The sequence below is a fragment of the Halichoerus grypus genome, chromosome 5 (genome assembly GCF_964656455.1).
Source record: "Halichoerus grypus chromosome 5, mHalGry1.hap1.1, whole genome shotgun sequence".
In the NCBI taxonomy this organism is placed as follows: domain Eukaryota; kingdom Metazoa; phylum Chordata; class Mammalia; order Carnivora; family Phocidae; genus Halichoerus; species Halichoerus grypus.
The window spans coordinates 52,024,001-52,051,616 of NC_135716.1; the positions used below are offsets into that span (position 1 = coordinate 52,024,001).

The window sequence follows — 27,616 nt, forward strand, 5'->3', positions numbered from 1 at the left end:
CTCAGTGTTTATCACACTACTGTTTTCCTATTTTTTTCTTGCTGCATTTCTCACTCTATGCCATTTGTTATAATTGTCTGTGTTCTGTCTTCTCACACTAGAATGTCAGTTCCATGAAAAAGGAGCCTGACCCTGCTTCTATCTTGTTCACCATATCATGTGTCACCAGCACCATTGTAAGTACTCTTTTCAAAGTATTATTATTCTCTTCTCAGACATTTTCAAAGTGTGCAGAGGGGAAGAAGGAGGTATGGGAAGGAGATGGGCTTGATCCCAAGTAAATATTCACATATGAGCTTGTGACTGGTCCTGACAGACCAGATGTCATAAGACTCAAGTTATTTTCCAGTTGCTGTGGGACCAGTGAGGAGTCATACTACTCTGCCTTTCACAATACTTCAAAACATGTGTCACTCAGCTTTTTAAACCGTCTATCAGTTTCATCATTTCTTCCTACTAACCCACAGCACATGTGATCCACCAAGCGGCAGTGAATTCTGAGGGCAATAGTAAGAAAGGAGAACAGTGGGGGATTACATGAAACCCAGGGAGAAGCCACCATTATTCCCATAAACTTAAAGGTGAATTTAAAATACCACAAACATTAATAATCATTGATCAATACGCATCAGGATTTGAGTAATAACGTAAGTTGTGTAGGCAGCATTAGAATCTAGTCACTAAACACATGGTTCCCAACATTTCAGTGACTATAGCACAAAGACCAGATTTTGAGAAAACAGTTGAGATTAAGACTCAGGAAACCACTGAATAAAATAATAATAAATGCGACATAATTAGGCTTGCAAACAACAAAGCCTCACATTGCCTGCAAAGATCACAGGGTCATGATTCACCATAACCATTCATCCTTGGGCACTCAGATTCTGTTTGAAGGAAACGTATGAACTTGTAGGCCTCGTAGCACTCAAGGACGTGATCCAAAAGTTAAGTCATCTCTTGCCTGTACATTTTTCTTTGGTGAGGGTTTGATTTATGTGAAACCATTTTAATTGTAGTAAATTGTACCTAATTTGTACTGTATTCCATAAACAGCTCAGGTGAAGTTCTGTGACAGACATTGCCTGTTGGCAGTACTCAGCTGTAGTACAATAAATTTTAAATGTTCCCCCAAAATCAGGCAGTCTTTCTCCTGGTAGAGCAGAATGTCATGACATATCAGTTCAGGAAAATGAGGCATGAATTCCTTGCTCCCTATTTCACTCATATTCTATAGTCATCAAGCACATTACTTCTAGGGTAAGTAGAAGACCTGATGAAATTTGAATGATGTGTATGAAGGGTAAGAAATATAGTTTTCAAAAATAAATTGAAGCAAAATCTTAAAGGGTCTTAAGTAACATTAAAATATGTTAAACAGGCACAAAGAAGCCATTAAGTAAAGAATTTAGGGACACCTGGGTGGCTTAGTGAGTTAAGCTTCTGCCTTCAGCTCAGGTCATGATCCCAGGGTCCTGAGGATTGTGCTCCCTGCTCAGCGGGGAGGTTGCTTCTCCCTCTGTCTGCTGCTCCCCCTGCTAGTGCTCTCTCTCTCTGACAAATAAATAAATAAAGCCTTTAAAAAAAAGAATTTAATCATTCAACAAATATTTATTGAGTTACTTCTGTGTACCAAGTTGCTTCTTAATTGAGTACTGAAGAGAGGACACTGTAAAAACAAAGCCCCTTCTTCATGGAGCTTACTTTCCAGTGGGAGAGATGGCTAATGATTCTCCCCCCATTTTTTAAAGTAAATATGTTGTTAGTCAGGACTGGTGGTAAGGGCAAGGACAGCGTGAGGGAATAGAGAGTACGGGGGAGGGGTGATAGCTATTATATATAGTGTGATCTGAGAATGACTCATTGCGAGGGTGACATTTGAGAAGAGACCTGAAGGAAGTGAGAAAGCTGAGAAGCCTGGGCTGCAGATTCCTCATGAAAGATTGTTACAGGCAGAGGCAACAAGTGCAAACATCCTGAGGCAGCAAACAGCATCCTGTGTCAACAACGGTCGGTGGCTAAAGGAAATGTTTGAGAGGAGAGTGGTAGGAGAAGAAACCAGGAGGGGATGTTGGGCAGTTGGGAGACACAGACAAGATTGGATAGGACCTCTGTAAAGACTTTAGCTTCTTAACAGAGGAGTATATATTTTAACGCTGTTTTTTAAAATGATAGCTCTAGGAGAATAAAAATGCCGACAGGAGAGCAGAGGAGAGATGGTGGTGGTTGAACCGGGGTGGTATTTGCAGAAGAGGTGAGAAGTAACTGAGTTCTAAATATATTCTGAAGGTAAAGCTGAAATAATTTGCTAATGGATTAGATATGGTATAAAAAAGAAAGGAATTAAAGACCACTCTCAGGCTTTTAGGTTGGGAACTGGAAAAACGCCATTCCTGTGTATTGAAATGGAGAATACTGCAAGAGGAAAAAGTTTGGGATCAAAAATAAGAAATTCGATTTTGGAAAACATGAGGTCAGAATCAAGGGTATTTAAATTCATTTTAATTGATTAAATTTTAACAAAAAATTCAATTCCTCAACTGCACTTGCTACATTTCAAGTGCTCAATACCCACAAACATGTGGCTAGTGGCCAGTGTATTGGATTGTGTGGATGTTATAGCCTGTTTCATTGCAGAAAGTTCTATTGAGCAGTACCGGAGAGACATTGGGCCTTTACTATTTGCTGGGCCCTGGGCTAAGTGCTTTACACACATTATCTCATTTAATATTTAAAACAATTCTAAGAGTCAGGTAAGGTAGTATCTTCTTACAAAGAAGGTAACTAGGGATCAGAAGTCAAGTAACTTGCCCTGAGTTACAGAGTTCTTAAAGGGTAGAGAGCCAGAACTGGATTACAGGACTGTCTGCTTCCAAAGCCCAAGCACTTACGTCAGCACATTATATTTTAGGAGGATTTAACTAGTTTGAAATTAAACATGGCATCCATAGGGAAATGTCCAGTGGGTTATTGGCAACAAAGTGTTGATGCATAGAAAAGAAAACAGGAGAGCTGATAGATCTGGGGTAAAAGCAAATGTCCCAAGAGATCCTGTGTGTTGTAGAACTAAACAGGATACATTCCAGCATACCACCAGTTAAGAGAAAACAAAAATATTCAATGAAGGCACTACTTTATGTCTTTTGCTAAGAGGTCAATTGACATTATATGATCGCTTAGCAGAAAGAAGGGCTTAATTGACACCAGGTAACAGAGTTGACATACATTTGCTCTACCCAGGGTTCTCAAATGGGTAGGATACCATACCCGTATAGGACATATGGAAATGTAGGGGGTGTTTGGCGTAGACTGATGGGAACCGTGAGCATTCTGTGATCATGATCTTAGGATGCAGAAGGTCTTATGATGTTGCCATACTCCAGCACAGTGAAAAATTCTCTCACCCAAAATGTCAACAGTCCCCATGTAAGAAATGTGAGCCTACTATTCCTCAAGCAACACTCCACCGTCCATGAACTGAGGCAGTATCGGCATTAGAACAGGGTGGCAGAATTCCTGAATAATAGTTATCAGTAGAACAGGCTTGACCATCAGATGAACTTGTGCTCCAATCTGTTCTCTGCCTTGTACTCACTGTATGGGTTGCAACCCCATTACCTAGACTCTGAGCCTTAGTTTCCTCTTCTAAACAAGGCAGAAAACAATAGTTAATGCATATAATCTAGGGTGGTTCTGAGAATTACAAATCTCTTCAAATACTTGGCCCAGTGTTTGATTCAGGGAGAGTTGTATTCAGTGTACACTATTGTTAGAAGTGAAAAAAAGATGAAAGAGGAACTCTAGCATGAAGACTAAAATAAGATGGAAATTCAAATGGAAGTTTAGAGCAGCACCGTCCAATAAAAAGACATGGACACAAAAATGCCGGCACATATAATTTTAAAATTTTCCCTAGCCACAGTAAAAAAACGAAGGAACAGGTAAAATTATTTTTAATATATATTTAGGTAACCAACTGTATCCAGAAATGTTATTTCAACATGTAATCAGTATTTTTAAAAGGAGGCATTTCACCCTTTTCTTGTATCAAGTTTTTGAAATCCCATGTGTATCTTACTTTCAACACATCTCAATTGAGATGAGCCCCATTTCGAGTGCTCAATAGCCACCTGCGGCTCATGGCTATGTATTGGACAGCATAGGCCTAGAGCGTCAGTGAGCTGAGCTCTTTCCCTGACTGCTAGCTTTCAGTAATTCTTAAGATTCTTACCAGCTAGCATTTCAGAGTAGTTTTGCAAAAGCCTCAATTATTATATTGAGGGACATTATAGACTCAGGATCTTAATACAAGCTGATGAGAAGCGGTGTCGTAGAATGACTGAAGAGTCATTGAGTGGACTCCGTGAGATGTACGTTCCCAATCCAGCTCTGCTAATTCCTATGTCCTTGAACCGGTCAGTTAGTCAAAACCTGTTTTATTTGCTGAATAGAGATAATGGTACTAGTTCCCCTAAGTATTGCTCTGCTGATCATGCACATAAGGCTTTAGCCCAATGTCTACAAGCTGTTTCTCCAAAGGTGAACTGCAGATGTTTGTATTTGAGTTTGAGAAGCAGAACAGGTATTCACTAGAATTGTTATTCTTTATATATGCACACAGGAAGTATTTTAGAGCTGTATTACTTCGACAGCTTTTGTTAAGGAACCCACTGTGTCCTTCCAAAGCTGTGAGGGCAATGATTTGACCTTGTGTCCAGATATGCCTCAACCTCTACAACACTGCCTGGCACATGGTAGGCCCTCATAAAGTTAATTAAAGGAATTTGGGGTTGCAGAACTCCTGAATAATAGTTATAAGTACACTATTAAAAGTACGATCACTGGTCAATGATGGTAATCTAACTTTTATTCTAATATTTAAATTATAAAGTTTATGTAGCTCTTTTTTTAATGAGAATAGACTTTTGCCAGAAATTTAAGATTCTTGAGTTGATATAGAGTTCAAATAGTGTAGGGCAAGCTTAAATGATTGGTAGTGTATTTGCCATAGAAGTAGCTCTACATATAAATTACTAAAATATGATCTCAATATAGTACCCTCAAGACTACCCCAGAATTTATTCAATTCATACTTATTAAAATTTACGACTAATTTCCTAAGAAGTTAAAAAAAAGCATACAACACTGGCATAGCACAAATTTATTTACTAACCAAAGGGATGATCCTAATTAAATCAACACTTTGAAATAGATGCATGTAAAATGTTTGTGATAAAGATAATTGAACACAGTAATGAAAAAAAAGCAGTATGGAGATTTGCTCATTGAACTGAGCTTGTTCATCCTCACAGCTAATTCCTGTCCACAATGATGATGGAATTTTTACTCTACTTTTTCATAGACCCGAGTACAGGTGACATTATTCATGATGCATTCCTAGAAGAAAGAACAATATTAAAGAATTAGGTTAGTCTTGCATCGTAGAGCAATGGTAGTAGTTAAATGCTAGGATCGGCATCCTACAAAACTTTCTAATCTACTTCATAGATGGAGAAAATGAATTTTAGAATTCCTGGGTTTGAAAAGCTAGAACCTGTTATTTTGCTTATGACATGTGTATGCTTTACTGCAAACTAAAGTATTGATTTGCAAAATCTAAAGTATTCATTTGATCACTGCAAATGTTGTTCCTTATTTTAAAGAAATGGAAAGATGTATGTCCAAGAAGGGAGTTCAGTGGCTTGCCCGTGATTTTACTGTATTGCAGTAGTGAGCATAAACTAAACCCAGCTCCAGGTACATCCTCTGCTACATCATCTCATGTCTCTACCCCCACAAAGGGCTTTCTTAGTTATTAGTGTTCTAGTGTTTACCTTGTTATTTTATAATTTTTTTTACCCAAACCTAGTTCTCATGTTCATGATCAGTGATATTGAGCAGTTACGTGAACTCTGAATGCAAACAAAAGCCTAATAAGACATAAGAAGTTTGGCACTTACCACCACTAATTTCCCATTTTCCAATTTTCTTGTGATTGTGCTTTCCTTCCCATCCCATTCCTGATGTTGAACCAACGTGCCATCCGTGAAGTTGCAGACAGTCTGCAAAAATACACTTTTTAATCTTCCAAAGTATGTTCAGAGAGATGCCATGGCTCATAACTTCCTTAATCAACATTTTTTCATCTTTTCCTTTCTGGGTCCACTTCATTAACCCATACCGATTTTAATAATATAGTTTATGCTTTTCAATCTAGACCCCCACATAAGAGACACTTATTCTCTCTCATGTTCCTTAAACTATTTTTCCAAAATAGACTAAGTTATGAAGCTGGTACTTTCACTAATTGGTCAAACTCAATTCATCAGATAATTTTACTTTTTCATTAAGTTTTGCCTATAAACAGTAAGAATATTATTAATACAATCTATCATCCTATAAGCCTCTGTGATTTTGTTAAATTATGACTGACCTCAGTTTTTCTGCCATCAGCTGTAGTTTCTTCAAACTTCTCTCCCAGGTTACATGAAAACTGTGTTGTTTTCAAAGTGCTCTCAGTTTTTATGGTGAGGTTTTTGCCGTCAGAAGAGATGATACAATCTGGTTTGGCCATTGCACCCACTTTTCGCAGAGCCATTCCCACTCCTGTAGAATGGTTTATCATGTTAAATAACAGGAAGACCAAAGCTATAGTTTACATAATAAATGCAGTAATTTGATTGCAGTTACTGTGTGGTACATATTTCCACTTACTCACTTCTCAATAACAAGTGTAAACACATATCCAGCGCTTACCATGTGCCAGCACTTAACATATATGAATTAATGGAAGCCTTGCAACAACTGTGTGAGAAGTAGATAGCATCCATTTTACAAGATGAGAAAATGAGGCACTGAAGTAACTTACCCCAGCTCATTCAGCTAGGAAGTGATAGAGCTGCAACCAACAGAGCGGGCAGTCTGGCTACAAACTTTAAGCTCTTGGCCACCATGCTATGCTGGCCTTCAGAAAGTTAGCGAAGAAATCTGGACTTCTAAAATGGATGTACTCAATTCTGCCAAACACTGTATTATAGGACTCCAGCACACAGTCTGACACATACAAAGCTCTTGATAAGTATCTGATATTAATAACTACACAAAATCCAAATCGATTCTGTTCAAAGAGCATGGTGTTTTAAGAGTCAACCGCACAATCGTGATGCTAATAAACTGGGAAAATTTTATCCTCAAAATCAGTAAGCATTTCAGAGCTGTGGAACTCAATTACTATATTGGCATCATATTTAATTTATGATCTATGTATTTCTCCCTAATGGTAACATTTACAAGGAAACTTAGATCTAGGCCAAATCCTGGTTTCACAGACGAGACTACAACCTAAGCAGAATAACTGGCTTGATGATAGAAACTCAGCTAGGCTTGCAATGTCCTCTTGGTGCCTTCTCTTTTGCCAGTGTGGGGGCTGGTGCCTCGTGTTGTTAGATGAGTCCTTATTAATTCTCACTTTGAACAAATATAGGGCTCTGCTCTTCTCACACCTCGATTGCTCTCTAATGTATTGACCTTGACAACTTTCATGACTCTAGAACCCTGGAAACAAACCACATTCACTTTCAAAGGGCAGAGAAACAGCATTCTTTATTTGGTCTTCACACAAGTGAACACACACAGACATTTCTTGGCTATGAGTGCAGTAATTGGCTTTTTCCAGAGTTTTCTTGATCTAGATTTATAGTGCAAAAAAAAGAAAAAGACTGCATTCTACTTTGACTCACAGTATCATAACTACACTCAAGATTCACCACAGAACCAGCCTTCATCTGTCATTGTCTTGGATAAAGGCTAACGAAGGAGGGCTTCTGAAGTGCCACAGGGACTAGGTTTCAGCAGAGGGTCTTTGTAGTAACTTCTGCACCAGAAAGCTGTCATGTTAACATCTGTGGGATGGGCAGCTTCTAAAGCAGCCTCAGGGTCCCGGAAGTTGTCTTAGGGCTGGAAGCCCCTTTTCAGAGAAGATCCATGCTCTAGTATTCCATCCCACTTCCTAGTGGCCTGTGACAAAGGTCCACTTTTGTTTGCTAATCTACCCAGTGTGTCAACCAGCATACAATCGTTGTCACTGGCTTAGAAAAGGACAATAACAGAGAATCAAGTACTGTTTTGAGAGCAGAGAACTGGAATCTTCCTACAGAGACTCCTATTGCTTTGAAAGGCTTTAAGCAGTGGGGGGCCTTCTGCAGGGCCACCCCCATCTTGCGTGCAGTTGGAAAGCAGCCGCCACAGGAGGGCTCTGCGGTTTTCCAAGAAAACCCACTCCCTGCCTCTAGGCCCCTCAGCCTCGAGACGCAGAGGGCAGGGCAGCAGCGCGTGGCCATCCGTGGGCACAGCAGGCCCCGCCGTTGCCCTCGGAGAGGCCACCTGCCCACCGCGGCGCTTAGGCCGGGCAGAGGCGGCGGAAAGAAGGTCGGCGTCGCCAGCACCACGCCTCTAAGCGCCGCTCTGTGGCCGGGAGGCGAGGATAACCCGACGCTCCACCGGGAGCTGCTTCAAACCAAAGGACCCGGCTCACCCGGGGAGGGCGGGCAGAGGGCCTGCGGGTTGGGGGGAGAGGGGGCCGAGGGCAGAAGAAAAGCCGAAGCTGTCGCCCCATTCAGACCTTCTAAAGGGTTTCTGCTGGAAACCGCGCCCAGTGGAGAAGAGGGGACCCGCACGCCATCTAGGAACAAAAGATGAGGCAATGCGGGAGCAAGGTGGGAAAAAAGGAGTGGGTGCGGCCACGATGGGGCGAGTGGGAGAGGCAGGATGGCGGCAGGAGGAGGGAAGATGAGCGGTGGGAAAAGAAAAATCGGGAAAGTTACGGGGGCTGTCTGATGGGGTTGAAAGAAGTGAAGCCTGGGGTGGGAGGAAGACGAGTGCGCTGAAGGACAGGAAGCAGTGCGGGTGGCTGCCGCGTGGGCTAGGGGAAAGTAAAGAGAGCTGGGTGGCCCACGAGACGGAACATCTCAGAATCCGCAGGCGGGCGGCGAGCGCACGCTGCTCTCGCGGCTGCTTGCCCACGTGCTGGTGGGGGGTGGGGAGGGAGATGGATGGGGGTACAGGGGTTTGGGGTAGACAGCCGGGCATGCCCCGCCGCTGAGCTCAGCACGCTGAAGGGGACCTAGGAACAGACAGACAGACACACACACACACTCGCCACGTTACAGGCGCCGCCTGGCCGGGAGCCTCACCTACTTCCTTCATGTATTCGTCAAAGCCTTTGCTTTCCACCAAGCGCCATCTTCCTACCAGCTGCTGAATGGTGGACATGGTGGGCGCGGGCCGGCGGGCCTAGAGAGCAGAGCAGAGTGGGGCGTCGGGAGCGTGGCTTCCGACCCGCAGGCGCCCGTGGCTGCTTTATAAACGCGGCGCGCGCCGGGCGGTTCCGAGAGGCCAATGAGAGACGCGCCTCGCCCGGCCCCCGCCCCGCCCCCCCCGCACGCCCCCAGGGCCTCTCTCCCTGGGTCGCGAGGCGCGAACCCGTTCCACCTGCCCCGGGACGGGGGGAGGTTGGGGGAGCTGCGCCCCCCCCCCGCGCTTCCTGCAAGCGGGGACTCGCCCGGCGCGCCCCACGCCGCCCCGGACGCCAGCGCCTGAAGCCGGAGGGGCCCCACCTCTCCAGCGCCCCACCGTTCTACCTCCCAAGCCGCCACTCTTTTTCCTTCGAAATACCCCCAACGGATCGACTAGCCCTTGTTGGGTTTGGGGGCAGGAATTGATTGATCGGTGGTCGTTGGGCTGATGGACTGATAAACTTCTTGGCCTCCTTCATCTCCGCTTCTAGTCAGTGAACTAACCAACATCCCATACCTTCCTGGGAGAACCTGATCTCCCCACCTTCAGGACACCCCCCACCTCTCTCCTCAACTCCCTCCTCCACCCCTGTCCAGTTAGGGCCTCAGGGCCAGTATGTACCTGATTTGAGTTAGATGATTTTATCAGAAGGCACGGGGTAGGGGAAGATTTCGGTTTCCAAACTAAAACTCCTCAAGAAGTTTCAGTTTAAGCGACTGTCATTGCTATTAAATGTACCCATCAAGAATGTGTTATTCGTTTACATTCCTAGTTGAGTGAGCCCTTCATAGTTTCTTCTCAGACTCCCAAGTATTTAGACTCCAGCACTTTCCTCTTTGCCTTTAATTATAATGATACCCTGTATTTGTTGTGTAGAGTATTGTACTTTTCAAAGTGTACTTGTCACAGTATCTTACCGGGTGATCCTAGGTCCCTGTGGGAGTGAGCTGGGATGAGGTGAGAAAGTTGCCACACAGAGAGGCCAGCTGCCTTGATGGAGTTAAGGTTCATTTACTGAGCTAGATGGTGAGATGAGATGAGGTAAGTTTCATTTGTGCTAGATGCTGTGCTTCCTACGCACTTTCTATCCATTAACTCTGAGCTCCACTAAATTTTTGCTAGTGTTGTCCCAATTTTTTGAAAGAGGACTTGAGGCAGGGAATGTTTGCAAAGTGCTAGAACCAGAATCCCTGTCCAGTCCTCCCATCAGACCTTGTGAAACAGGACCACACCTGGTTGCCTCTAGCTCATTGTACTCAAGGAGCTAAGAGCAGAGGCTACAATCTCCTGAACCATATATACCAAGACACTGGTTCACATTCCATCCTCAACAAACTGAAATCTGAGGTTCGTCATTTCCCATCATGCCTCAGGACATTTATTCCCCTGCACTATATCTTTTTTATTTCAAATTCCTGCCCTAATTTTAGGGTCAGCCCAGTTTTTCTTGTGGTACCATTTTAATAGCGAGGGACTCAGGCCGTAGAGTTGTGCCATTAAGAGCCCAGATGGCGGGGCGCCTGGGTGGCTCAGTTGGTTAAGCATCTGCCTTCAGCTCAGGTCATGATCTCAGGGTCTTGGGATCGAGCTCCGCATTGGGCTCCCTGCTCAGCAAGGAGTCTGCTTCTCCCTCTCCCTCTTCCTCTGTGCTCTCTCTCCCTCTCTCGCTCTCTCTCAAATAAATAAATAAAATCTTAAAAAAAAAAAAAAGAGCCCAATGTCCCACACTTGAGGCTCTACTGCTGAGAAAATGTTCAAGTTCTGAAGGCAGCTAAGTATGTCATTTGCTCAGTGATGCAAGGGCTGGCTTTTAGACACTTAGGACAGCCTGCTGCCCCAGCCTCCTAGACAGGCAGCTCCTGTGTGTTTGGACTTAATGTGCTGATTCAACATGTTTTATCCATGTTTGTATAGAACATGGTAATAATAGCCAGGACTCTGTACTGGAATACTAATCTTTAGATGATCATAATCAACCATGTCACAGAAATATCAAAAGGGAAATGGCACTGTGGTACTAAATACATAAGTACTTAAGAAATGGTTTTTAAACCAGAGGTGTTACTAGAAGTTAACTTTTATTTTTTTATTTTTTAAAAGATCTTATTTATTTGAGAGAGAGAGTGAGAGACAGAGCAAGAGAGGGGGGAGGGTCAGAGGGAGAAGCAGACCCCCCGCTGAGCAGGTAGCCCTGTGTGGGGCTCGATCCCAAGACCCTGAGATCATGACCTGAGCTGAAGGCAGATGCTTAACCAACTGAGCCACTAGATGCCCCTAAAAGTTAACTTTTAAACACCCTCTTTGATGTAATGAGTGGAAATAATCCTTTTGTGGTTAATACACACCAACAAACAACAGAAAGATATAAGCCAGATTACCTGCTAGGGTCTCTCCTGGAGCAAAGAAGGGCATAGACATGACTTTGCTACTGTGGGCAACACACTTCATCCCTTGTGCTCCGGTACTTCTCATCTGTGAGATATATAGGGAAAGACATTGGAGTAGGTTATTTCTAATGTCCCTCAAGCTCTGAATTCAGATTCCCTTCCTTTCTTGAAAATAATGGGAATGGATTTCAAGTTCTGAAAAACAAGAAGTATTTCCTTAACCTGCTAACTGAAGTTCTGTTCTAGGCCACTTAACTTGAACCCAATATGAAACGTAAAAACCAAAAATGTTGTAAAAACAAATCTGATAGAACTCTTTGTATGACTTTATGGGATGGTTGAGTAGCTCTTCATTGGAAAAAGGGAGAATTATTACTTGATTGAGATGAATTATGTTATAATACAGGGACAAGGAAAAATAGTTTTATTCTAAAGCAATCCTTACAAATTTAAGTGACTGTGCTGGTCATTAGTTTAGGTGTTATATCCTGTCTTCCCTTCATGCTGGAGGATAATGACACGTTATTCATATAGATGAAAATGGTTGAAGAATCAAAACTTCCCAGCAACTCTCCCCCTCTGTAGCTCTAGAAGACCACCATTTGTAAGACAGATGCAATTTTACTTAATATCTCCAGAAACTCAGTTTTCTCATCAATGAAATTAAGGAGCTAAGAGTTACAGCAAATGATTTCTTAGGTCCCTTTCAGCTTATCTCCTGTAGTAGTTCATGGCCCCGAAAAATATACTCAAAATTACTCTATTTCCACCTAGTGGTAAAGCGGAACATTTCTCTTCACTTTCCTTTGATGAATGTTAGTAGTTGGTCAGCTTCCTATTCCACAAACTCACACATGAGCTTGGTGTGTATTGTTTAATTTTATTTAAAGACCATTTCCTAGTTACAGTTTGTGTAGCTAATAAATCTGCCTTCCACAAAGTTGACTGTGGTACATAATCGTTTCCTAAGGACCATAAGCATTGGTGGCCGGGAAGTATGCAGCTGGTAGAGAAAGAACATCACATTAAATCAGTCACTGGAGAGAATATGCAAAGCAATCCATGTTCAGACAACTGAGTCTTTTCTTAGTACATGTGCAGATTAAGCAAAAAAGGAGGCGGGGGCAAAGTGAACACTATAAAGCAATACCTCTCAAAGTTTAGTGTGCAAACAAATTACCTGGGGATCTTGTTAAAATGCAGATTCTGTAGTTTCCATAGCAGGGCACAAGATCATGCATTTCTTGCAAACTCCCAGGTGAAGCTAGTGTTACTGGTTTGGGAACCAGGCTTTGAATAGCAAAGCTGTAAAGTATGTAAGAACTTGCGTATGGCTTTGATACATCAGGGTGACTTTCACTTCCCTGCATAAGGATGTCTGATTATATCTCCATAAAAATATAAAAAATATATAGAAAAGACAGGAAACTGAACAAACTCACTCCAAAAATTATCTTACTGAACATTTGGACTTTTTTCTAATTAACCTGAGGCAGCTATTTTTCTGTCTGTTCCCCAGAAAGTGTGACAGAAGACTTCAAAGGGGGCAGGGAGGGTGGATACTATGTTATTTTAAATCTAGTTTCTCTCTTAAATTTTATAGCCAGTTTTTTGTTGTTTTATTTTTTTTTTTTTGGCCCTGATTCTTCCATGTCTTGCTCACTCATGCTGTGTACACCCTGCTTAAAACCAGATCTTCCTTAAGAAAATCCCATTTGGAATCTGTTCCAAAAGAAAATCCTAATAAGTGGATAGAGCATGGATCTGCATCTTGTCAGTTGTCTGTAGCTGCAAAACTTCCCAGACGAGTATAAGGTCAAGTTTTAAATCCTTCAGTGTATCCAGCCACAACAAGCTACCATTTATCAATGGAAGGTTGTTTTCTTTTGTTTTTGGTAATAAGATTATTTCTCATTAAAGCATTTATAAAAATGCAGTTATTTTATGAATTTTGTCCTTCTACTTAAAGCAGTTTGATTCCTCCCCAACAGGTCTGCAAATGGATAGCCATTAGAACTTTCCAATTGCTGGGGCACCTGGATGGCTCAGTCGGTTAAGCAGCTGCCTTTGGCTCAGGTCATGATCCAAGGGTGTCCAGGGATCGAGCCCTGCGTTGGGCTCCCCGCTGAGCAGGGAGCCTGCTTCTCCCTCTCTTCTGTGCTCGCTATCTCTCTCTCTCTCTCTCAAATAAGTAAAATCTTTTTTTTTTTTAAGATTTTATTTATTTATTCATGAGAGACAGAGAGAGAGGCAGAGGGAGAAGCAGGCTCCCAAGGAGCAGGGACCCTGATGCGGGACTCGATCCCAGGACGCTGGGATCATGACCTGAGCCGAAGGCAGACACTTAACCATCTGAGCCACCCAGGCGCCCCTCAAATAAGTAAAATCTTAAAACAAAACAAAACAAAACCTTTCCAGTTGCCTAAATAATTCATCATAAGTATGCGCTTGATAAATTAACTGGATGTGAGAATAGAGAGAAAATGAGACATTGCAAAAGTTACAATAAAAGTTATAATTTTAAAAAAGTTACAATAAAGGTTTTTGGTTTTAAATAAGGCAGAGGGTATAATGGCTCATCTCAGTATAAGATCAATCCATTTCTCTTGCTTACACAGATCTTCCTACTGTCCAGACTTATATATTATTGGGTATTACATTTGTCATTAGCTCATGGCAACAGATTGCAGAAATATGTAGCCCTTTCATGCCTCATGTGGGTGGTATTCAAAGTGTTCCAGGACTAAAACAACATGTAAGGGGGCATCTTGAAATGGAGCAGGAAGAGACTTGTCAAGCCACCTGCAATAAGCACAAAATGTTAGTTAAAACACTGTGCTTGTCGGGGAACACGGTCTCAAAATAAATCCCCTAGCAACCTCAACCTCCTCAAGCTCACCTCCCACAAAATTGGCACTGCCAATATACATTATATTATGTACAAAGTCTGGGGCTGGCCCAGCTCCAAGCACACAGACAAATTCATAAAGGCTACTTCTGCCCTTCAAAAATTGCAAAAGCAAAAATCCTCCAAATTAGATTTTTTCCACTGGAAGAGGCCAAATTCTCTTTTGCAGATTATACTTTCCCATTTTTCAGTCTCACTTTCCACATAATATTCTGTGATTTAAGGTTTTTTCCCCCCAGACTCTTAACACTATTTGATCATTTCTCTTTATTAATATTTATCCATAAGACTAGATTTTTAAAGTCAAATCTACAAAACCACAGGGTTGCTTCCTTCTAAGCTATTTATCCTGATGGGTCAGGCCCGTTGCTTTCTTTTGTCTGAATTAGCTTTTAAGACAAATCATCAGAATTTAGTAACCTACCTAAATCTGACCGAAGACACTTTCTCAATCCTAACTCTCATGCTCTTTACTTGGTGGTGGGAAGAGCTACTCTAAATCCCTCAGAGACACGCACAGTATCACAAAAACAGCATCAAGCTGATTCTGTGCACTCCTCTAAAGGAGCCAAGAGGCAGAATGGATCCCTTTGTTTGTCCACCTGTAAACACCATAGGACGCTTTTTGTTCCCTGGCTCGCTTCTGCATTGACCACGCTTAAAGATACAAATCCAACAGCATATAGTGAAAGGTTTATTTTGCTCTCATTCATTTGCCTGTGCTGTCCTGACTCTTCTATTCCTGCATTCCTCCTTTTACAGCAAGAGTTTCTCAATTAAGTGACTCACGAATTAACAAATAATGAGAAACCAGTCTGAGTTTCCAATGAACCGCATTCTGTTTTCTGGGTTGGCTGAACACTGTGATTCCATACAGGACTGGAAGGCCAGGTGGGTGTTACCATTGAGGGCAACCATGATCTTGGTTTGGGTCTAATTTAGAAGATGGGATAAAGAATATTTGTGCTACAAATCTCAAATTTTGCGACCTATTTTGCAGATAGTTACATAGTTAATGTAACAGGACAAAGCCGGCGTTCCTAATGGCCTTTCTGCATTGGTAGGCTAGCAGAACTGAGCGCACTGTTTTTTGCATAGCCAAGATACGGTGTTGTCCTGGTGTGATTACAAATAGTGCTCTCTTTCACTCCAAGTAAATCAGATTGAATGATGTTGGGTGAAGAGTTGTGAGATTTAATTCTTATCTATCAGGCAGCTCCAAAGCCTCAGTTTCAAGTACAGCATTATCATGGCACTCTAGTATCATCTAATGAAAAAAACTGAAGTTTGCTTTACAGGAGCAAAAAAGTGCTATAGGGCCATAGTCGATCTTTCCCTGCTCACATGGCATTATGCAAATACGTCATATGTGGACTGGTCTGCTTACCCACAGATGAAGGCTAGCGGAGCTGTCGACACAAGACAGATTCCTTTGATTCAAGTCAGACTACAATTTCAGACCACCTAATAATTATGTAGAATGACTTTTAGCCCTTGTCTTCAAGGAGTTTGTTAACCTAAGCTTACACCAACTAAGGAACTGCTTTTTTTTTTTTCATTTAACCAACATTTATTAAAAATCCTTTGTTTTAGTTCAGCACATTCTGGAAATTCCCAGGTATTAAATGTCTTTGAAAATGTCAGATAAATTCATTTTATCTTTATAATATTAAGTGAATTTTCCAGGAAGATACCACACAGTCTTTTTGGTGGGGAGGGGATACATAGTCTTATTGCTTTCAATTGTATCCTGGAAACTCTAGAGTTTTGTCTCAACAGGTCATCTCTTCGGCAGGAACCAGGTGGGTGTACTAAATGGATACATCCTGTTTAAAACGAATGTGCCAAATGCCACAAAGTCACCATCTAATCAGCAGATTAGAAAGATCTTGTCTGAGAAATACTGGGTTAGAGCCTGTGATGCAACCCACATCGCTACCCAGCTCACCCTGTGTTTTAAAGTGAGTTCCTCACCATGAACTTGGGAATAAACTGACACTTGGCTGTCCCCAAGGTTGTGTAGCGCATGCAGACATACACAACTTGCAAACTAAAATCTGCCGGTGTACAAGTCAAAACAGGGATTCTGCACTACCCCAGCCTGATTGGTAAGGACCAGAAAATGCTGCTGTGCCCCCTTTCTCATGTCATTGATATGCCCTTTGGAGAGAAGAGACTCAGAAGCAAAGCTTAATGATTTTACCACACATGTTCTGACGCCCCTATCTTTCAGTAGAAACTATATGTGGTTCCTGGGGGAAGCATGTGGCTCTGTTATGACAAGTTTTACTGTATTTGTTGCATGGCATAAAATAGTATCACGTCTGCCGCTATGTTATCAGTACCTGATGCAAAGTAGTAAAAACTCTAGTCAGTCCAAACAACAACAACAACAACAACAAACCTGAAAGAGGTATCATAATGAATCCTCTTAGAAGCTGCAGACCCAAACCAGTCTTGCAAAGAACCCCTTAAACTGAAATATATCCTGAAACTCTCTTTTCTTCTACTACTCTAGAATAGTACCAAGCTTCTAGAAACAGGAAAGAGTGTCATTTACCAGCGTCTCTTTGAATGTTACTCACTATATGAAAGTTATTTATATCATTTACTATATGAAAAAAAGTGTTGTTTTAATTGACTGCCTTTCCATTGTATTATAGTTTTGCATTTTGGTTGGCATAACCATTCCTGATGTATATTTACCGAAACAAAAGTTTGGTTCCATTATGGAACAGAAAATCATAACTATCTAATATTTCACTTGAAAGCAAGTGGGGATATAAATCATAATTAAAATAAAAAATCACTTCAGAATTCAACAAACCCTTCATTTATCACTTTCCAATAAACATGAATAGTGAGTGACACTAAATCTTGTGAAAAATGTAACAGGTTTCCTTTTGCTTTAAGCTTTACTGAGCTAGTAGCCGGCCGCAGCCTCTCATTTGATAGGGCAAAGCTCTAGTTCTTTCTCACACACTGATCTTTCTCAACCCAAAGCCTTAAGTCCTCAGTGCTCCTAGGGAACTGAGCTAGTTCAAGTCACTAGCACTTACTTATTCAGAAGTAAAACTTGATCTCTGGTGTCCACACCCAAGTTGTATAATTTTTAATTGCACATTTTAGCAGTAATTCCTGGTCAGATCTGATCTTGGCCTAATTAGTTGTCCACTTGAGCATACATATTATTAGCAAATAATTTAAAGTTACAAAGTTTCATTTCTGAATATGCATTTGTGACTTGGATTCAGAACCAAAGAGAAATCTTAAAATCCTAGAGTTCGGAGGAATTATAGAGGTCTTCTACTTCAACTAAAGCCCATTAAGTTTCTCTCAATACAAATAAAACCAGTCTCTACTTAAATCCTTCTGGTGATAGAGGCCTCACTTCCTCCCCAAGAAGCCCTTTCTATGTTCTAATAGTTCTGATTGGGAGAAAGCCATAATCTCTATTGTGCTGAAATCTGCTTCCAGTAATTTCTAGCTATTGGTCATAGCTTGACGCTCTGAAATAACAGAATTTTTGCTCACTTATTCTTCCATAGGTTTATAAGGCCTATAAGTATTTGATGATGATATTTCATCTGTATACCCAAATGTATTATATATAAAAGACCTGAGAGAACTATAAATAAACCTCTTTAAGTATGTATGTATGTGTATGTATATGAGTGCATGTATATATATAGAGAGAGAGAGAGAGAAAGAGAGAAAGAGACATAGGGAGAGGGAGGGAGGGAGCGTGGTATGAGTTACAGCAAAAATAATAGTGAAAAAGAAGAATAACTCCATTTTCAATTTTGAATAAGCTTAGAGGCTAGGAAGGACCAAATAATGATTTGAAGCTGTTTAGCAGGACTATTACAAAACATTCTGAAAAGGAATCATTTCCACTCTACGTAATTAGAATATTTGCATAATCTAACTGCAGTTGGTACCTGAATAAAGTCTTTCCAGAGTAAGAAATAACATAATCCCAAATCATAGGATTACCAAGAATTCCAAATATATTCTGTAATTATTTAAGTATTAAAAAAATACTTTATAGGGAGAAATATTAAAATGAAAAATAAGGTAAGAGGATTGGCCTAAAAATTAAATTATTTCTATCAATCATATTTGGCCTATGAATTGATGATTACAGCAATGCTAGTGTACAGATTTTAGCTCCGGAGAATTTAACACTATAATTAATTATGCAATTGCTTGGCCTCCACCTTTGTTCCTCAGGAAAACCATATATCATGACAATATGTGTCATATAAACAGATGGACACAATTTGCTCACTATCCAAACTGTAACAGGAACTTTTAGGTTCTTTAGTTAAACTTCTTCAAAGAAATGTCGTGATCTCTGTGGCCTCAATTGTCCTGTGTCTTCACTTAAACTGGAAAAAGATTATCTTAAAAAGATTATTTAAGAATTGAGTTAGAGTAGCTTTTGTCTCTAACATAACCACCCTTTAATACTTTAAGATACACCAGGCAAAGAAACACTAGCATCTCTCATAAAACAATCATTTTATTAAGTATCCACCCTAAAGGCACAATGTTGAAAGAACAGTGGCCTAGGATGTAGGAGACCCTCTTCCTAGAACTTACTCTGCTATAAAATAACTGTATAAACTTAGATTTGTGTATTCTCACTGTAAAAGGAGAAGAGAATAAATCAAGTTTCAAGCACATATGTATTAATTTCATATCTTTAACAATCTAGAAAGAAAGCTGCTTTGACAATAACAACAAAAAACCCTAACTGTGTCTTTTGATCATTTGTCATCTAATTTAAGGGTATAATATAATGGTTGAAAATTAAATGCTATTGACTGTTTTCAGACTCAGACTCCTGAGCAAATTTCATAATACAACCTTTATTCTTACTGCTCAGCCCCCTTCTGCCCAGCAAGATCTTGCTGAAGGGGCATTATAAGTAGAGAGATGGAAGAGTTCCTGCAGTCAAGGAAACTGCCAGGGAGAAATTTTCAGTAATTGGGGGTGCGGAGAGGGGGTGGTTATTCACACATGAGATCCACACTAACAGCTCACACACATACACACACACACACACACACACACAAGTCAGCTTCAAATATCTACTAAGTGCAAAATAAATTTCAGATATATTTAACTTTATTATTCAGATGTAAATAAGTTTCAAATGGAACCATTCCAGTCAAATAAGACTTTTCCCACCCTTTCTTTTTCCTCTCTTCCCCAACTCTAGAGCAGTCAGAGTAGCCTCTTGGAGGCAGGAGGATAGTTGAGAAGTCTCCACCTTTCCCTGATGGAGGTTTTTCAGTCTGCACAGAAGCTGAAGGACAGGAGGAATCTGCTCTTTGCCTGAACAAGGAGGAGGCCCCTCTTAACACCCACCAGTCACAGCTGTATTGACTTACACTTGTGAAAATGTACAAGAGGCACTCTCTTTTGCCCCATATTTCCTCCTCCTTCCTTAACCCCACTCTTGTTTTCCTTTTTTTTTTTTTTTTCCCTCATCTGCAAAGGATTTCTGCTATTTCTTGAAAAAATTGCCAGGGTCTATGCTAAATCTATTATCTAAATCAATTAAGTCAACTGGATGCCGCTGAAAACAAATGGCACGAAGACAGTGTGAGTAGATTTGAACATGAAAACCTCACTTCTAGGTTACTGGGTGTGTTTATTTGTTTTTACTATCACCAGAGCCTTGATGATTGCATCATTCTGCACATGACTCCATGGGCTGAAGAAAAGGTAATGAAGAACATTGATGATGTATTGGAAATCAGTGACCATTCCTGTAATTAAAAAAAAAAAAAAAAGACAAGAGGGTGGGAATGGACTTTGTGGTTAAAGAAACTCTGGGTACTGGAAATACCACGGAGATTAAGCCTCTCTATCTTCCATTTATTATTCAGAGATGACATCTCCTTTTCTTCTTCACCTACTTAAGGTGTATGGGGCAAGAAGGGGAGGTTCTCTTTGAAGGCTACAAGTTTAACTTGCTCATTCAGTTTCTCCTTACCATCAGCAAGAAGAAAAATTATAGATGCATATACATTACTTACAAATAAATTCAAGAAGGTGATTCTCCTTTCTTCTCCACACCATCTCCAAAGTCTCACTCAGCTTTTCAAAGACAAGTTAAAGTAACGGACATTTCATTTTGCAAATTTATTTCTGGAATTGTTCCTGGCCCCAGGATCATTTAAGGTAAATGATCATCTCTCACAGGTTTTCTCTTAACTGAGTAAAAAGTAGGTATAGTTTATAAGAATTTCTGAAATAAGATTATTAGGATTTATAAGGAAATTTAATAAAAGGGTTTGACCTGCTCAAAAGGAATGGGTCAGAAGTTGTCAGTTTAATTAATGCTACCTTCTATAGTAATGTATTGCAAAAGTTCTGGTATCTTCAGAACTTTCATCCAAACACTATGATAAACAGAAGATACATTAGGGAGACCTCAGTGTTCATCTTAGCAAAATGTCCAGGCTTAATGCCTCATCCTCTGAATGGCTTACTTTGACATTGCTCTTTTCAGGCCAATGAATCAACAACAATTTACTAAGATAATTTTAAAATGGCTACTCATAAATGAGATCATCATACTGGTACCCTGCCATATGTTATTAAATTGTCTCAGTTCACAGCATACCCTTTCAGCTAGAGTGTGAACAGTTACAGCTAGGGAGTAGGTCATAATGACAAGAGACCAAGAAGACAGCTTAGTTACCTGCAAATGCAGTTATGCTGCATTTGGGCAAGGATGATGTTTCCTCTGAGTTCCCAACCTTACTAGCAAACATCAAAAATTAGGACTAATGTAAAATAGGAATCCCCATTCACAGCTGATAAGATTGTAAATTAGTACAACCACTTTGGAAATCTTTTTGTAATTATCTACTGAACCGAACATTTATACCAAGAGACATGTGCAAAACTGTTCATGGTAGTGATATTTGTAATAGCCTCCATATGGAAATAACTCAGATTTTCATGAACAGCAGACTGGATTTTTTAGTGTGGTACAGTCATACAATGGAACAGCATTCAGCAATGAAAATGAAATTACAGCTACTTGGAACCACTTGGATGACATTTCTTAAACATAATGTTGAGCGAAAGAATCCCCACAGATTAAGAACCTGAATATTCTACTTATAAAAACATCCAAAAATAGGGGCGCCTGGGTGGCTCAGTCGTTAAGCGTCTGCCTTCGGCTCAGGTCATGATCCCAGGGTCCTGGGATCGAGCCCCACATCAGGCTCCCTGCTCCATGGGAAGCCTGCTTCTCCCTCTCCCACTCCCCTGCTTGTGTTCCCTTTCTCGCTGTGTCTCTATCTGTCAAATAAATAAATAAAATCTTTTAAAAAAAATCCAAAAATAAATAAAACTAATCTATGGTGTTAGAAGCCAACAGAGTGGTTTCTTTTGGGGAGGAGAGAAGGAAGAGCCATTGGGAAGGGCATGAGGGGGCGTCAGCATGCCGGCAAAGTTTTCTCCCTGGAAGATGATTACATGGGTGAGTCCATGTCATATTTTATCAACCTGTTCACATAGGATTTGTGCACTTGTCTCTATCTAACGTTAGGCTTTAATTAGGGTTGTTTAGTTTTAAAAGGAAGATATAAGCATTAGTGAAAGAACTTAGAAATATCTTGTCTCAGGGAAAAAATAGTCAATGGTTCAATAAAATTCTACATATATTATTAATCATAGCTTATAAAAGAGTCTCTTAAATTATTTTTTTAATTAGTTAGGGGATATCTAACTTGAAAGTTTTTACTCTGTCAATTTTAACCAGTCAGCTGAGTACAGCTAGAGTTGGTTGAACTTGGCAATTAAGGAAGTCGATTTTGAGGGGGTCACACAATAACTTTTGATCTTCTATATGACAAGGTCACACTAACAACCACAAAGGTGAGATGTAACTAAGAAATATCTGCAGGCTCCTTTTGTAGACTAGTTGTATGATCTTGAACAAGTCACTTACTTTCTCTGTTCCCTCATCCTTGAAGGAGAATCATAATACCTGTTTAAAGGGGAACTAGAATACATATGTATGCATGTATGTATGTATTTTTAAGTAACACGCATTATTTAGTTAATGGTAACTATTATTATGAATAGAACAACCTAACTTATTTGCTAACAAATTAAATAAACTGAACTGATATAAAATGTAAGTTCTCAGGGTTTTTATTACATGTTAAAACGTTCCGGGGCGCCTGGGTGGCTCAGTTGGTTAGGCAACTGCCTTCAGCTCAGGTCATGATCTCAGGGTCCTGGGATGGAGTCCCTGTGTTGGGCTCCCTGCTCAGTGGCGAGTCTGCTTCTCCCTCTCCCTCTGTAATCTCCCTCTTCCCTCTGTGATCACTCTTGCTCTCTCTCTCAAATAAATAAATAAAATCTCAAATAAATAAATAAATAAATAAATAAATAAATAAATAAAACATTCCAAAAGTACAGTCCTGGCCCCAGCAAATAACTGGTTTAGCTCACAATATCTGGAGCGGGTATTCTCTGTGGTTCCAGATACTTTCTTCAGAATCTAAGCTAACGAATGTGCCCCTAAGACTTACTTGGTACTATGGTTTAGCTAGCGTCCCCCACATGAGGACTTCAGGCATCCGTCAATGACTTTCACTTGAACCTTTATCATGGAATGCCTCTAGGAAAAGGGTAGAGTGGAAAAGAAGACAGGACATGAGCACTGGAAGGGCAAAAAGAACATCATTATTAACATAAACAGGGGCAAGGGAAGAAAATATGTAATTCCTGCATATTCACAGAATCCCTTGAAAGGAACACGTAGATTAGGACTTTGGTCTGTGACATGTCGTAGGGAAACTTGTACATAGCTGCACAACCAGCCGGACACAACCTAAGCATTCATGTCTTCAAGTGTTAGCTTCTGGTCTGCAAAATGGATATAAATTAGAGCTTTTAAATTATTTTTTTAAAAAAGATTTTATTTATTTATTTGAGAGAGAGAGAGAGATAGTGAGAGAGACAGAGCACGAGCAGGGGGCAGAGGGAGAAGCAGACTCCCCACTGAGCTGGGAGCCCCATGCGGGACTCGATCCTAGGACCCTGCGATCATGACCTGAGCCGAAGGCAGACGCTTAACCGACTGAGCCACCGGGGAGCCCTGAGCTTTTAAATTCTTCTTTGAGGTAAAATTAATGATTTAATTCTTTAATTGTTAAAAAAAGCTTTTATTAGTCTTTCTGTTGTTTGTTCTTTACATCTGCAAAAAGTACATCAGTCTGAAGCTACTTACAAGAGGTGGAGAGTTAGTGAAATTAATACAGACCACGCTCCCTTCTGTGAGCCCAAAGTCTGCTTAAAATCATTTCAGTTGTCTTAGGGGCTTTGAATGCCATTCAAATCATTTACTATTACAACCACAAATCTTTATAGGTAAAAAAAAAAAGACTTTCCAGAGCTTATTCTGGCCCAGTAGTCAGAAAGGCAAAGAATGACCGTCCTCATCTTATCTGTCTTTGAAACTTCCTCCAAAAAAATTTTTTTGACCTAAAAGTATTGGTACTGACATAATTTAATTAAGCATGCATGAAACTGCAGTGTTCCAGAATCTGAAATTGATATAATTAAAGTGAAATGCAAAGTGTGCACCTCTGATACCATTTTTTTAATGTCACACTCCATCACTTCTGTTTAATATCAAATCACAAGAGAGATTTTTCATCTGTTAATTGCATTTTACATGCCCTTCATCATTGGCCTTGAAGCAATTAAATTTGAGAAAAATTATTGAAGCAAGGGCTAAGGTCCAAAATAATCAAGTTCACTAAAGTTGCTTTCATTTAATAATGTCTCTAGCAGATAAATTACCATTCATAGTTTCATGCTACTGTAGCTTTTTTACTCTCAAAAATACTGAGAGATCTAGAGAAAGATTTTTATTTTCAGAATATTTGTGAAAATCTAGCAAAAAGAAAGCTGCTCATTTCTAATACTGTGTTATAGAAATTATTATTCTTTATGTTAAGTATACATTATTTGCAAACAGTAACAATAAAATTATAATTTGTCAATTTTCATTATCCCCCATCCATGTGTCTCATGAGCTACAAAGTATTCTTGGCAGGTTATGGCTCAGGTATTCCCTGCAGACTTAGCACAGAGGACCTGAGAATTTGACTTCTAGTCAGTAAGAAACCTAACCCATGACATTTTTGATTATTGGGTTGAATCATATGAAGTTACCCTAGTTAAAAAATGTAGTTAAAAATTGTCAAATCCAGGCAATTTCATATAATAGAACCAAATAGCTGATGGGTTTTGAATACAGGCCCTTGGTGTCCCTGGAAATATCTTTCTCCATTAAACTGATATAAATATATATTTTGGAATTATTATTTGATCAAGGGCTCTTCTGTTTACTATTCTCTATCTTTTCCTTATCCATTTACTCCTTTATCCTTTGAGTGGACAGCTTCTATTCTATCATCCCAATTGAGACTCCTCTCTCCAAAATCACTGATAATTGCTCAGGAAATGGCAAAATCCAAAAACCTTTTCCTATCACCTCAGCTTGTCTACAGTCTTGGCCAATTTGATCATTCTCTCCTTTCAAAGTGTTTCTTCTTTCGTGTCCATGTCATTGTATTACCCGTTTCTTGACTTACCTTGCTAAATTTTTCTCTTTTCCATTCATCACCTAAATGAAGGCATTCTATTAGTCTCAACTTTCATCCTTTTTCTTGCTCTATAGATTTATACTTTGACCTTAATCTTCTTCACCCTGAAAGAATGAGCTTTTTCTGCTTTCCGGCCACCAGAACATACACACTCTGTACTCTCCTTTCCTCTTACTCAATAAAAATGTGCCCTTTTTCCTCTATTAGCAATCCCTCCTTATGCAATCACCTGCCTTCCAACTACCCCAGGGACACTGATGCCTTAGCTTATCCTTTGTCCTACACCCTCAACCCCTTCCTAGAGGCTCAGAATATAAACTTGCTTGATTTTATCCTGTGATATAAAGAAAAAAAATCTTTTGACTCTATGCCACCTTTTATTTATTTATTTTTTTTAAGATTTTATTTATTTATTTGACAGAGAGAGAGATAGCGAGAGCAGGAACACAAGCAGGGGGAGTGGGAGAGAGAGAAGCAGGCTTCCTGCCGAGCAGGGAGCCTGATGTGGGACTCGATCCCAGGACCCTGGGATCATGACCTGAGCCGAAGGCAGACGCTTAACAACTGAGCCACCCAGGCGCCCTCTATGCCACCTTTTAGCTACTGCCCTATATCTTTTTTTTTTCATTCACAATCCCACTTAAATATTCTAACTTGTTTTAATCTTTGTCTCTTTCTAACTTTTATTACCTAATGTCTTAGGTTGGACTACTCCAGAAGGTGGCTCTGGTGAGAATTTGATGGAAGTGGCTTATTTGGGAGACAATCCCAGCCAGGCGGATGGGGAGGGGACTTAGAGAAGGAAAAGAGTCCAGATAGGATGTGTCAATTCATAGGGCACTGCTGTAGGAAACTGAGATTTGAATCTCATCGAGGACATTTGAGAAACTATGCAGAACATGTCCGAGAAGTACTCCCTCTTTGGAGGTGGGAATCCTGGGGTACTTACCCATCAACTCTCATCCTGGATCACTGAGGGTTGCTCCTGGTGACATTGACTCTCTAGCCCTTCTGGCCAGCTCTAAGACAAAGCTGGGCGCCTGCTGGCCCCCAAGGTAGAAAGTGGCAGGTGTTTGCAGTAGGAGGCCATCAGCAGGTATAGGAATGGCGAATGCTGAACGAGGAGGAGCGCCAACTGTGCCTACCACACCCACTGTAATTAGCCTCCAGCTTTTACCACTTCATTTTATGGTGCGGAGCCAATGGTCTCATAATTGTCCAACCTAATGAAATTTCTTTTGTCTTCATCCTTGCCCTCTCCATAGGCAGCATTTGGGTCTTCAGTCATCATCCTCCTGGATATTTTCCTTTTCTTGGCTTTTAAGAAGCCACTCTTTCTTGCTTCTTTCACCTCTATGCCAATTTCACCTCCTTTTCAGCTGTCTCTTCTCCAAGTGTTGATGCTTCACGGGGCTCTGCTTTGGATTTCTCATTGTGCACACTATTCCTTAGACATCCCTTCTAATTCTATGACTCCCGCAACCACTTATGCGATGTTGACTTCTGAATCTGTGTGTCCAGCCTAGACTCTTCTCCTGAGGTCGCAGCCATGCATCAGATTGTATCCCATGCTTCTGCTGCCCAGAGGGTCTGATCATCTTAGCCTGAATATCAGAAGTACTCAATCCCAGCGCTCACAAAACAGAAGGATTATCTTCCCTTAAAGACACATGTTCTTCCTCTTACATTCCTTCTCAGCTAACCGGTAACACAATGGAGAACCTGCGAGTCATCCGAGTCCTTCCCTTTCGCCTTACTCTTCACATCCAAGTAGTGACCAAGCACTGCCGATTTTGCCTTCTTTTAATGCTCTCCAGTTCATTCTCTCTTACTCAAGTGTTGCCTCTAACCTTACCTCATCACTCAGGAACCTTCACCCTGATGCTAGAATGGTATTTCAAAAACATGAATCTGATCAGTTGCTTAGAGGAAAAGCCCAAATGCCTTACTACAATATGAAGAGCTCCATGAGTTCACCCCAGCTGGCCTCTCCAGCCTTATGACTCACTGTTTCTTCTCCCCACCCTCCCTGTACTCAAATCATTACAATTCCCAAGTTGTTCCATAGAACTGTAAATCTCCATGTGTTGATTTGTTTAACTAATACTTCTATATAGGACATATATGCTATATAATTGAAGAATTTTACAAATATTAAATTATTTAATCCTCATAACAACCCTATGATGTATGTATTATTATTATCCTCACTTTATAGATGAGGAAATTGAGGCCCACAGAGTTGAAGTGATTTGGCCAATGTCACACAGCTAGTAAGTGCATAGCCAGGATTTAAATCCAGGCGGTCTGGCTTCAAAGTCATTTTCATTGACCTCCCCACAACCCCCACCACCACAATGAGCTGGATTTGTGAA

The 27,616-nt window shown here is 40.5% G+C and overlaps 1 protein-coding gene and 1 long non-coding RNA gene across 2 annotated transcripts; both read right to left on the reverse strand.

The window, feature by feature from the left end:
* Positions 1-5,146: 5,146 nt before the first annotated feature.
* Positions 5,147-9,354, reverse strand: FABP5 (fatty acid binding protein 5). Its single transcript, XM_036100818.2, has 4 exons — positions 9,192-9,354; positions 6,434-6,606; positions 5,961-6,062; positions 5,147-5,397 (listed from the first exon to the last, which is right to left on the reverse strand). Exons 1-4 carry the CDS (start codon positions 9,268-9,270, stop codon positions 5,344-5,346), a joined length of 408 nt encoding a protein of 135 aa, XP_035956711.1. The 5' UTR covers positions 9,271-9,354; the 3' UTR covers positions 5,147-5,343.
* A 566-nt stretch (positions 9,355-9,920) lies between these two features.
* LOC118541226 (uncharacterized) lies at positions 9,921-25,585 on the reverse strand. Its single transcript, XR_013447819.1, has 3 exons — positions 25,230-25,585; positions 11,673-11,766; positions 9,921-10,313 (listed from the first exon to the last, which is right to left on the reverse strand). It is a non-coding gene; the product is annotated as an uncharacterized LOC118541226 (long non-coding RNA).
* Positions 25,586-27,616: the final 2,031 nt, after the last annotated feature.

What these genes read in the sequence shown, in the direction of transcription:
- FABP5 (XM_036100818.2), bottom strand. Translation starts at nt 9,270, where the DNA reads ATGTCCACCATTCAGCAGCTGGTAGGAAGATGGCGCTTGGTGGAAAGC. An exon ending in CGAATACATGAAGGAAGTAG is followed by an intron (nt 6,607 to 9,191) that starts GTGAGGCTCCCG and finishes ACCATTCTACAG; the next exon opens with GAGTGGGAATGGCTCTGCGA. An exon ending in AAAATGGGAAATTAGTGGTG is followed by an intron (nt 5,398 to 5,960) that starts GTAAGTGCCAAA and finishes TCTTTCTTCTAG; the next exon opens with GAATGCATCATGAATAATGT.